Source organism: Sinocyclocheilus rhinocerous, unplaced genomic scaffold (genome assembly GCF_001515625.1).
Source record: "Sinocyclocheilus rhinocerous isolate Xijiao unplaced genomic scaffold, SAMN03320098_v1.1 scaffold807, whole genome shotgun sequence".
NCBI classification, from domain to species: domain Eukaryota; kingdom Metazoa; phylum Chordata; class Actinopteri; order Cypriniformes; family Cyprinidae; genus Sinocyclocheilus; species Sinocyclocheilus rhinocerous.
The window spans coordinates 893,657-906,721 of NW_015650326.1; the positions used below are offsets into that span (position 1 = coordinate 893,657).

Below are 13,065 nucleotides of genomic sequence, written 5' to 3' on the forward strand. Positions count from 1 at the left end.
GGAAGAGAGGGGCGGGGTCAGCATAGCTCATTAACATTTAAAGGAAAATGCTACAAAACGGCCTGATCTGAAAAGAGCTGTTTTTGACAAGATAAAAAAAGGTGTTTTTTACACTACCATTGAGAAATTTTAACCAAACTATGTTACAGACTTTTCATTAAGACCCTAAAGAATCATATCAACTTGTGGAAAATGGGCATCCTATGACCCCTTTAACTTACATTTTAAGACTATTAAAATAATCACTTTTGATGTAAAAATCACATACCTGTACATGACATCTTAAGTTTACTTTTTATTGTTAATTGTACATTTTTTTCGACAAAAAGTGGAGAAAATATAGACCTCCAAAAATGACACTAAAATTCCCTTTAAGGCAAGTCATTTTACTCGGTGCAGCCATATTTGAATATGACAGCTATTTCAGTCATGCAAGTACAGCTCCTATCTCTTTGAATGGGGAAACATCAAATTCTCCAATACTGTTCACCAAGCTTACAATTAAATTTCAAATCACAAATGAAATCTGACAACAACCTGTTGTTTCTCATTTTCAGATAGCGTTAAAAAAGCGTATTTTTCAGGCTAGACCAGCCAGTGTGCAAGTATAGTCCGAAGTGCACGTCTCAGAGCGCTGACTGTTTCTATAGCAACCAGAGCTTCTAACAGCAGTTGCAGTGCAGCGATGACTTTACCGATTAGCGATTGGCTCTTTTATTCAGAAGGCGGGATTATTCCACCATATTGTGCATTGCACTTTCTTCCATTCATAAGTAATAGGAGTGCACCGTATTTGTATATCTAAAGTCTTTGACTTGACTAAACAAACAAAAAAAACAGCATAGGTTGACTAAATATGATAAAAACTAAAGTTCAGATAGCGTTAAAAAAGCGTATTTTTCAGGCTAGACCAGCCAGTGTGCAAGTGCAGTCCGAAGTGCACGTCTCAGAGCGCTGCATGTTTCTATAGCAACCAGAGCTTCTAACAGCAGTTGCAGTGCAGCGATGACTTTACCGATTAGCGATTGGCTCTTTTATTCAGAAGGCGGGATTATTCCACCATATTGTGCATTGCACTTTCTTCCATTCATAAGTAATAGGAGTGCACCGTATTTGTATATCTAAAGTCTTTGACTTGACTAAACAAACAAAAAAAACAGCATAGGTTGACTAAATATGATAAAAACTAAACAGGACATTTGACACAAGACTAAGGCTAAAGGCCCGTTCACACCAAGCACGATAACTATAAAGATAACGATAAAGATATAGTTCTAAAAATCGTTCTCAATATTAAAGAATAGCATAGTTCACACCACAACTATAACGATACAGAGGAACGATATCGTTGTGATCACTTTCAAAACGATTTTTTTTTCCAGCTGATGAACGATAAAACACTGACAGCCAATCAGAATCCATCCTGCTGTAATGAGCTCAAGAATTTAAAGCGGCAGACGCATGTGCGCTTAGAATAAACAGACGATATCGTTCGCTGGTGTGGGCGCTAATATCGTTATCTTTATAGTTATCGTTCTTGGTGGGAACGGGGCTTAAGACTAAATTAAAACAGCTGACAAACTGCTGTAAAACAGCTCTACAGTAGATGATTGCCATTCCTCAGGTCAAGTCAGTTCACTGTTGATTTGATTCAGTTCAATGGCAGAGTCAATGTTACAAAGTTCATCAATTGCAAAACAAATTCTATCCAGCCTTAAAGCAGCTCTAAAGAAGACAATTGTGTCATTTTTCAGATCAATTAAGTTCAGTGTTGATTCAATTCCATTCATTTAATCTAATAAAAATATGATCAAGGGAAGGAGATAAGCATTATAATAAAACATATCTAGACATGTGATGTAGTCGAGCACACTTTCTTATTCAAGAGCAGATTGAGGTGTCTGAACAGAGTGATGCTGCACACTCATAATCAGACCGTATTAGTCTGCTGCATCCTCCACAACCTCACACTCAGAACCGTCCTGGGGGAGATTTTTAATACATTTTATATGTTTGTGACCTTATCTGGTTTTCGATATTCAACAACTGACAAATTAAAAACACCGTCAGTGGGTGCAATCCATTCCTCAAATCCCCCATTTTGAAGTTCCCATCCCTACCCTGTTTCATATTCCCTCATCTCTCATATAAATGCAAGAGCTGTTGACTATCACAGATGGTCTGGAAGGTGTGCTTAGCTTAAGAACAGAGAAAAATACCACAGAGACAGGAGCACAACAGACGACGTGCCAGGAACGCAGAATCACTGCTGCTGAGGAAATCAGCTTTGACAGATTCAATTTTGAATTTACACAAGAGGGAAAAGGTATTCACAAATGAGATGTGATCAAACAGAGGGCATCTCCCATTGTGTCAAAGTTTCATTTACACAAGTAATCTAGTTATTACAGTGTGAAGACGCTCTGATGGGGTTTCACTTGGCCCTTGAGATACAACAGAACATGGAAATGTGACAAAAATGAGACATTTGAAATGGTTAATCTGTGTGAAAGCTGGTCAACTAATTCAAGCTGATATAAAAATAATGTCAGTTTGAAGATTGAACAGGCTTATGTAATGCACTGCCAGCCGTGGCACAGGACCGAATGAAAAGCAGACCATTGCATTTCAAAGTGCCCTCAGGAGCAGAATGTAGCCTACAAATCAGTCAACTGAGGATAAAACCAAGAAATCATAATGGATTTTTACAGCTGCATCCTGGCTGCCTGGTCCTTCAAAGTTAACATGAAATTCAAACTGCCCCTGGTCTTATTGGTCGTGTTTCCATCTAGTATTAGATGCTTTGTGTGATCCGATCAAAAATGGTCAGCCAGGATGCATTGCTGTTTCTATCTGGAAATTACATGAATTCAAATTTTGCTGAGACCCTACCCTCCTATTGTGTCACCCAACATCGCTTTTGCAGGAACCCATAATGCTTGGTTTACAAGCTAATTAGAAAAGAGGTGAATGAAAAGGTAAAGGAGCGCAACTGCAATTTTTATCATAACCCATGTCTTTTGGTACAACACAAAAGATTAAAGAGATACTCCACCCCAAAAAAATGAAAATTCTCTCATTATTAACAAATCTTCATGCTGTACCAGATATACATGACTTTCTTTCTTAAGCACAAGTAAGGACCATTTTGATGAATAATACAACATAGGTATCCTCATTGTTGTAAACAAAGAAAGCATCAGCTCCAGACTCGTGAACATGACCAGGACCAAGACCGTTTGCCTGAGGCTCTGGATTACAAGTAATAATGTGGTAAATAATGTTCAGTTTCTTGCACAGACAGATCATTTCGCTCCATCAGACCTCAATATATCGTCAAGAGCCACAATTAATAATTTTGTGTTTCCTGACATGCTTTTTTGACTCTCAAAGTTCCGCTAGCCATTGACTTGCTTTTTATGAATCACCAAAGACCATAGTTTCAGCTGAAAATTTTCTTTACTGTTCTACTAAAAAAAGAAGAAAAAAGAAGAAGAAAAAAATCACATCTTGGATGGCCTGAGGGTAAGTAAATCAACAGAAAATTTTCATTTTGGGGTGAACTACCCCTTTAAAACCAGGTGGAAACATTTTTGTGTTGATCTTAAATAGTGACAGATGCAGGATGAAAGGGAGGAAAACAGATCTTCCTCTTTCATTTTGATAAGGGAGTAAAAAAAGGCAGCGGCTATTTGCATTAAGTGTAAATAGCGATAGAGGCTACTTATTGCAAATAGTGGCAATTATCCACACCTCAGTATTATAGTTCATTATAAAACAGTATGCAGTAATAACGTATTGAGTGTAAATGATCATTTTCATTCAAATTATTAAAGGAGACATATTATGCCCCTTTTTACAATATGTAATATAAGTCTCTGGTGTCCCCAGAATGTGTCTGTGAAGTTTCAGCTCAAAGTACTCCACAGATCATTTATTATATCATTTTGAAAATGCCTATTTTGAGTGGAAGCAGAAACACGCTGTTTTTCGGGTTGGTAGATGCACCGGGGACCTGATTATAGCACTTAAAACCTGGAAAAGTCAGATTTTCATGATATGTCACCTTTAAATGGATGCCACCTTATTGGGACAATAAAGCCCTCCCTACACCTACCCTAATCCTACCCGATACTTTATTTTCAACTTTTTGATTATTTCCTTAATTTTTATTGAAAATAAATGCCTTTCCGATGTGATATGAGATTTGAAAAGGGAAGAAAAAAAGTTCGGTAAAAGGCAGATTAGGGTGCCGGGTCGATCGTGTCAAAAAGACTACGATACGCATTTTACCATCTACGCCACTGAAGCTGACGATTGTCTGCCGCCTTTTATAGTGTTGACCATCCTTATCACACGTTTGTGGGTGGAGCTAGTATAAATAGACACTATGTAAAAAAAATGTGTTGGAACTTACAGGGAAGTAGAGAAGTACAGATCCTGAAAGAATCGCTTCAAGAAGTATAAGACTAGATGCTTTGATTCTCTGAAAAACACGAGAGAGAGAGAGAGAGAAGTAATAGGAGAGAATCCTGAACTATGACATTTTGAAAAGCAGTATTTGCCCTTCAGTTCAATAAACCTGCTCAAGCAGAAATCAAGCTCTAGTTTTTCTTTCAGGTAAGTCTAGCAGAATAAAAGCAGAATAGAGCCTTTCCAGGCAAGATAACCGACAGTAAATGTTCTTACCTTGTTGCGACGAAAGTGGTAGACGACGGCCATGCTGATGAGGTCCACGAGCATGCAGAACCCCTGAAAGGAGACCATGGCGAGGCGGAGAGCCGTGTCCTCCTGAGCCAGACACGGGGTGTCGCCTGTGCAGAACGGACAGCCTTCTCGGCAGGGCAAACACCTCCCGGACAGTTCCCAGGATTCATCAGAGTACGTTCCCCGGTCTGATTCTAACAGGTGGATGACAAAGAACCATACTATGACATAATGTTTGCATTTTATACAGCGTTGTGACCATAGACTGTATAAAAACATGGACGTAGTGTCCGTGACGTCACCCGTAGATTTCCGAAGAGCGTTTTTGAAGCTCAAAAGTGGGCGGAGGCGGCCGTCGCCATCTTGGCAGCACGTCACCGCGCGTCACTCCCTGATAATCGAAAATGGGCAAAGAGGCGGGAGCAGGTTGCTGAAGCCACGCCCACCTAGCTCGACGGTGGTGACAGCAGCGGCAATCCACCTGTCACTCAAGTGGCCACGCCCTTAATTATGCAGAACTTTAAGGCTTAATATAATTTAAACGGATGAGTTATAAAAAAATTCACCCCCCTCACAGTTGTCATCAAGGGCAAAATTAGCTATATAGACCAAAATCATTTTTTGAACCAGGCTGTAAACATGTTTTTTTCTGCTGTAAAGTTGGGCATTTTAACATGGGGAGTCTATGGGATTGACTCCCTTTTGCAGCCAGCCTCTAGCGGCCAGTTGATGAATTACAGTTTAAGTCACTTCCGTGTTGGCTTCAAGAGAGAGAGCAGGAGGTTGCCGCTTGGTTGTGACTCAAGGATTTATGCAAAACCATGTGGACTGAACTCAATTCTCATCAAACGTTACCACCATGAAACTGCTGAACTTGACCAATTGATAAGTGGTTAATGGGAATGTTATACCAGGGATGAATGTTATTCAGAACTCTGAAACCTTTTTGTAGTTATAAATGATGTTTAAGAAGTGTTTGGGGGAAAGTTACTTTTAAAAAATAATGCATTACAATATTGCGTTACTCCATAAAAAAGTAACTAATTGCGTTACTTAGTTACTTCTTATGGAAAGTAATGCATTTCGTTACTTTTTTCTCACCTGGACTGGGCTTGCTTATTTGTTTTTTAATAACAAACACCCAAAAGTTATATTTTATATAACTTTTATATTTATAAATTATAAAGTTAAGTAGGAGCCTTCCTGCAAAACTGTTCATCTCATTGCTGTCTAGGAGAAAGAATGGAGATATTGAAAATCTTCTTTATGGATTTATTGGTCAATAAAGCATTAAAAACATGGAAGTATATCTCTGCTGAAGTTAATGTGGAGTTCTTCTGAAGATCATTACGGTTGACCCACACTAGCTTCTGCTAAGAACCTTCTTAATCTGGCTTTGTCCAAAGTGATTTCTCCTGAGGAAGTGAAGTCAAGAAATAGTAACCTAATAATGCAGAGCACACACAATGACAGAGAGCAGAGAACAGACTATAACCGCAGAGGCTCCTGCAAGACGACACAACAAAATTCACTAAACTTAGATTGGATGAAGTCCCAGGGCTTCTGAAATATGTACATGGAAGCCCTGGTTTATCAAATATGAAATAAGGTAAATACGTGTATCTGCCACGTGTTTGGACAGAGCTGCAGCTTTTTGTAATTAGTCCACATTTGCCTCTATTTAAATTAGCCAATACTGTCTTCATGCTTATTTTACTTCATTACTTTATGAATCAGGCAAAACAAACAGATATCACCATACTTTCCCCAGTTGATTAATCACAGCACACTGTATTACAGGTTTTTTTAAAATGTTGTTTAAACATGTAAATGAGGTATTATCTAATTAAAGAGCCACTAATTTGCATAATTTTCAGAACATAAATCTGAACATTGGATAAAACCAGGTTGAAACCGAATTACCGAGCGGATTTTGCATCTCTTTTTTTTATTACTCCATAAATCAGAAAATACTGTCAACAGACAGAAAAGAATACACTTTCACTATATGTTTTAGGAATAAAATGTCATACAAATCAGGCGAACGTTATATGAACAAACTGCAAAAGGTTTTCTGCAAAAACCTTCAGAATTTAAATAGGAATAAAACTGGAAAATTTGGAAGTGGAGATTTCTGGCACAATAGATAATGCAAACAGATAATGAACAATTAAATGTGTATTATGGATGTTTCCTTTCCACTTTCTGAAAGAAAATTGGGTAACACTTTACTTGAAGGGGTGTGCATAAGACTGACATGACACCTTCATAATCATGACATGACACATGTCATGAATATGAAGGAGGTTTTATGCATGTTTATGACAACTGTCATTAAGTGTCATTCGCTCAGTTATGTCATTTTTAATGCAAATACGACATTATTTGACCTAACCCTACCCCTACCCTTACCCCTAACCATAGCCCATAACAAAGACATCTCAAACAATGTCATCTTTGCATTAAAAATTACATAACTGAGCGAATTACACTTAATGACAGTTGTCATAAACATGCATAAAAAACCTTCATATTCATGACATGTGTCATGTCATGATTATGTAGGTGTCATGTCATGATTATGAAGGTGTCATGTCAGTCTTATGCACACCCCTTCAAGTAAAGTGTAACCGAAAATTGACCTCAGAACTGACCAGAGCCTGGAAAAACACGAGTTTTGCCTAAAGAATTTTGCCTTAAAAGTAGAGGAGACTCATTTCAATAGAGCTATTTTTACATCAGTTTACATGTGAGCGTGCGAGAGAGGAATATTGTTCTTAACAACTAGAACTCTCCATATTAAATAGATATAAACTCTGTCTTTAGGGTAGTTGTGCCTAGTTTGAGATCATAAATTATCTGGTGGAAGGAAGTAACTCTATGTTTGTGTATCCGATTCTGTCAAAAAGATTCAATCTAGTTCAGTTCAAACAAGACCCTTTACTTTATTTATGTGCATTTTACATTCACATTCATTGTTCACAGACAATGAAACTGTGAAATAATCTAATTGTCTTACATTGAAGGATGACCCAGTTTTAACTACTCCTATTTATCACAAGTATCATTTTTTAATATCAATTATGATGACAAAAGAGATTTCAAGTATAAATGGTTTAGAGGTTCCTGCAGTTCACCCCAAAAACAATTCACATAATAAATCCAGTGTCCTGCCAGTTCAGATTTGTACTTACTTGAGATGCCATTGAGCGCCACTTGGCTTGGGTGGTAGAAACCACTCTTGCATTGGCACTTGTACTTGTCCAGCACAAATCCATGGCCCGCAATCGGTTTACACTAGCGGGGGGAAAAAAAGCGTTTAGTTTTACAACTGGGCTTCATTTAGTAAAAGTGCAGTATGTAATAGGAGACACAATTAAACTATAAATAACAGTTCTCCATTTTTAAGCACTGAGACCTTAACTGATGCTAGAAATTATATAATTTTGTTCAACACAACTCACAGTATGAGCAAGGAACTTCCTGAGGAAATCGGCTCTGCTAATAGACCATCTGTGACAGTGGTGTCACAGTCATTTATCACATTTCCAGGTATGAAAATGTCAGTTTATGAGTTATTATGACAGTCAATAGATGTGCAGCAGTTTATTTTTCATACTCTGGCAACATCACGGTAAAGCTCACATCAGTGTGCAAACAGATGGGCTCACAGCAGCTTTCTCTTTAAAGGCCCTTAGTAATGACTGCCAAGCTTGAAATCAAAACTGTTTACGTATAGAACAATACATACAGTGCAACAAGAAAGATGTGATTCCGAACTTAAACTTTTAGACTGCTCTATTCCAGAAGGTGATATAAATAGTTTTACTGTTAACTAAGTCTGGAAAAAGTCACACCAAGTTCACAAGGCTCTATAAATGTTCTGGAAGTGCCATGAAGCCCAGAGGAAATCTAATGAAGCGATGCTGGATGCTGATCTCAGAGAAAGGTTTCAGGATAAATTCCCTGTTTTGTCAAGTTTATTTTAGCAAGAAGGATTCAATGTGTCAAGTCTTCATGAGGGAATTATTTTTTATAGAAGATAATTACCTCCATTTTACATTTATACACTTTAGCTTTGGTTTAAAATGCCAAATGGGGTGCCAAATGCTATATAACAGGTTTTTACATTTCATTTTTACATTACATTTACAGGTTTTATGTGTTATGTGTTGCTCTTTAGATATTTTAATATCTATCTAGCTTATTTAAAGATAATAATATTATGTATTTATACATCATGGTAGTATTTGTTGTACTACTTCTAATTTACACCAATTCAAATATGAAATGTTTTTAAAATTCATTGTACTATAGTACTATACTTTAATAAAGCAAAAATGTATAACACTGTATAATAAGTAAGGGGTAATGTACATCCAGCTAGTTGTTATCGCAGAATAAATCCTGACAGGTCTTATATCACCCTGAGGAGGTTTATTTTTCAATAACAAAAGGCTGAATGTACATGATCTTGCTTATTACACAGCTACTTGCCACATAGGTAAATAATTACACATGAAATATTGATTTGAGTTGAAATATTTTATTAGCTCTTTAAATGCAAAGCTTCTGCAAAGAAAAACAGTTCCTAACAAACTAATAAACAGCTTTGAGCAAAATTCAGACAAGACTAATTACACAGCTTTTCACCACATAAATAAAGATGAGGACACAAAATATTGATTTCAATATTGAGTCCTTCGGTTTCATTTTACAGTAAATACAGTCGATAACTGAGGCACAAGATGATAGAAGTTGCATTCTAATGAAACGTGTGATATGAGAGATGTGAAAGAAGGGCCGACCTCAAATACCCAGATGAGCGGTGTGTAATTCTGTGTCACACACATAGACTTTAAAAAAAACATGGACGTAGTGTACGTGACGTCACCCGTAGGTTTCTAAAGAGCGTTTTTGAAGGTCAAAGTGGGCGGAGCCGGCTGTCACCATCTTGGCAGCGCGTCACTCCCGGATAATCGAAAATGGGCACAAAGAGGCGGGAGCTGGTTGCTGAAACCACGCCTACCTAGCTCGACGGTGGTGACAGCAGCGGCAATCCACCTGTCACTCAAGTGGCCACGCCCTTAATTATGCAGAACTTTAAGGCTTAATATGATTTAAAAAGAGTATAATATAGCGTTATTATCAATAAAGTTCTTTACGCTGCACAACGAATCTCTTATTTACATCGCGTCAACACTTTGATATAATGAGATGATTCATGCTGAACACAATACCTGAACAAAAACTCCGGCGATTTGAGCGGTGAGTGGATTCTAACTTAAACGCCTCTGATTCAAGAAATCAACAGATGTCTGTGATTGGCTACATTGCTCAACGCTGCAAAAACACGTTGAAATAGAAATCGATCTCCAGAGCGCAAACCATAACGCACTGGATAGTTTGCCAAATCTGCAATAAAATGCCATTCATACAGCTTTAACTGAGGGTGCTTTTGATTTAGTTTGAGGGTGCTTAGCACGCTCTAGCACCCCCGTAGAACCGGGCCTGGCAGCACTGCTGTCACTATAGACGGGCATGGTTTCAGCAACCAGGCACCTCAGCTTCACCCACGTCCCGCCTTTTTGCCCATTTTCGATTATCCGGGAGTGACGAGCGGTGACGCGCTGCCAAGATGGCAGTGGTCTGCTCCACCCACTTTAGGCTTCAAAAATGCTTTTCAGAAACCTACGAGTGACGTCACGGACACTACGTCCATGTTTTTTTTTACAGTTTATGCTGTAAACATGTTTTTTTCTGCTGTAAAGTTGGGCATTTTAACATGGGGAGTCTATGGGATTGACTCCTTTTGCATGCAGCTTGTAGGGGCCAGTTGACGAATTACAGTTTAAGTCACTTCCGTGTTGGTTTCACGAGAGAGGTTGAAGGTTGCCGCTTGGTCACACACCTCAGAATGTCACAACTGACCAATCAAAATCAAGTATTTCAGTAAAGCGTGTTGTCAAGCTTGGTTTTGGGTTTTGTATCACGTTTAGGTTTTTATGTCTTTTATTTTGTAGTTTAGTCACAGTCATATCTCCTGTTTCCTGTCACGTGTTTCCCATGCCCTCATGTGTTCTTGCCATGTGCTCCCCTGTTTATGTGTCATGTTCTTATTGGTTGTTCTGGTCTTGTGCCCTGTTCTCTCATTGGTTCATTGTTTGATTATTCACAGGTGTTACTTAGTAAAAATACTAAAAGTAATGAGAATCTAATAAAGATCACCACTGAGATTAGTTATAACTAAAAAATAAACTTTAAATTGTAAATGATGTCCATATACATGACTGTAATGAGAATGTTTATGGGTAAATGTGCTTAATTATCATTAAATGAATGCCATAATGCAAAAAAATCCTAGAAAGTCTTGTGAATTGATGGTTTTGTTCTTGTGAGATTCACCCGAACGTTAATGCCAATTAATTACTAGAGGGCAAAGCTTTGATGAGGGCTGAATGTTGATTTATACACCCCTGTGGTTCAAGAGTTCCCTCTATTCTAGGCAACAGAACATGATTTTCAGTATATTAGCTGTTCCCCTTTGAATAAGATTTAATAATACAAGCCTCGCTGCTTTCCAGTGCAGACAAATGTGGGCGACCCGAGACATTTGAAAACATGAATTCATGCTTGGAAATCTTCAGGACTGAGGAGTGTCAGCATCAGCAGAGTTAGAAGATCAATCTGTCACTGAAGACAGCAGCGCTCAACCTCCTGCTGTACATAACATGCCTGCAACAGGATATATTTGGATTTGCGTGTATATTTGTGACAGCGCACCTTCAGTTCAGTTCATCCAGCACTGCTGTGATGAGCTTCAGTGTTTACCAGCTACCTATTAACTGCTTCTCATGGCTTTTTAGTAAAAATTTTAAAGCATGGCATTGGCTTCAGAATAGACAGACAAACTCTGGTTGCACAACTTCAGTTTCTGCATAAATTAGTGATAAAATGTGATTTAACAGGACATTTTGCCTGAGAATATAAGGCCATCTGTAACTCAACAGAAGTTGAGGACAACGATCCAAAGCACAGGAGTGAATCAACAACACAATGGCCTTGGAAGAAAATATACGCCTTCTGGAATAGTTTGACCTTAACCTGAGATGGTTTGGCATGAGAGGTTCACAACAGACACCCCAGAATACTGCTGAACTGAAACAGTTTTCTAAAGATGAATTAAAAACTATCCATGGGTTCACATACTTCTTCCACCCTGCACTGGGAATCTTTACACAGTGTTCAAAGTCTGCTTTGTGTGTCAGTTGTTTTAATGGGCTATGTGCTGGTGGTGGTGGATGAGGAGATACCCCCTGACAATGTAAAGCGCTTTGAGTGCCTAGAAAAGCGCTATATAAATGTAATGAATTATTATTATTATTAATGGCCTATGTCTATACATTTTGTCTATTGTTGTTGTGACTTAGTTAATTATAAGATCAAATTTGATGACAAATTTATGCAGCAATCATTTTGAGCCAATGTTAAGTATTTAACAACTTCTGCATTTTTTTGTCGCCAGTCTGATTTTCTATTGCTATAGTATTGACTTGATTACACAGTGCATCTGTGCAGAGATTCATGAATTATTCACGAATCAACTGGTCATCACAGTCTCCATTCTACACACCAAAATGGTGCACTACTGTATTTTCTCATGTTTTGAGCTCGTTGTTAATCATTTTCTACGTTTATATGATGTTAAATTTACCAAAATGGATGTTATGTCACTTTAAAAAAGTGTTAGTAATAGGCCCCCTTCAAATTGTAGTTGTAGTTTGTAGTTTTAAAGTTCATGCTAAATTCATATTTGGTCACGCTATAATGCTACAGAAACGCCACTTTTATGTTGATGCATAGAAATGCCATAAGAAGCAGATAAACATTTCAACAAATGGAGAGAAATGGCAGCTTCTGCAACTTAAATATCGGGTTGTTTATTACCAAAACCAGAGTATCAGAGTACTTGGAAAAATGATCTGTGAGCTGCATGTACTTTTTTGCTGATGCGCTTAGGTGTTGTATTATCCATTTAATTTAGTTACTACTGCCATTGTATTGAATTCACCCAACTGGTATATATTCATAAAATGATTTAGTTCACCCAAAAATGAAAACTCTGTCATCTTTTTTGTTTTTTTTTACTTGTAAGCCTTGTGTTCTGCAGATAAAAGGAAGTACACGTTTTAAAAAATAATGACAGAATTTTCACTTTTGGTTGAACTATCCATTTGAAGTCTTAAATCTTCAGTACAGTTTTAGAGTCTGCTACTAATGATGCATGAGAGTGTATGTGACACGCTCACTGATTACACTCAGAAACAATAGCTTTCTGCTGACAGCCAATGAGATTCA

The 13,065-nt window shown here is 37.8% G+C and overlaps 1 protein-coding gene across 1 annotated transcript in view; it reads right to left on the reverse strand.

The window, feature by feature from the left end:
- Window positions 1–13,065, reverse strand: part of LOC107711710 (probable G-protein coupled receptor 158) — a 51,670-nt gene that overhangs the window by 24,834 nt on the left and 13,771 nt on the right. Inside the window, exons 3-5 of the mRNA XM_016516739.1 lie at window positions 7,902–8,004; window positions 4,690–4,901; window positions 4,418–4,486 (exon numbers count right to left, since the gene is read on the reverse strand). Coding sequence (XP_016372225.1) covers window positions 4,418–4,486; window positions 4,690–4,901; window positions 7,902–8,004 — 384 coding nt within the window. The remainder of the gene's footprint in view (window positions 1–4,417; window positions 4,487–4,689; window positions 4,902–7,901; window positions 8,005–13,065) is intronic.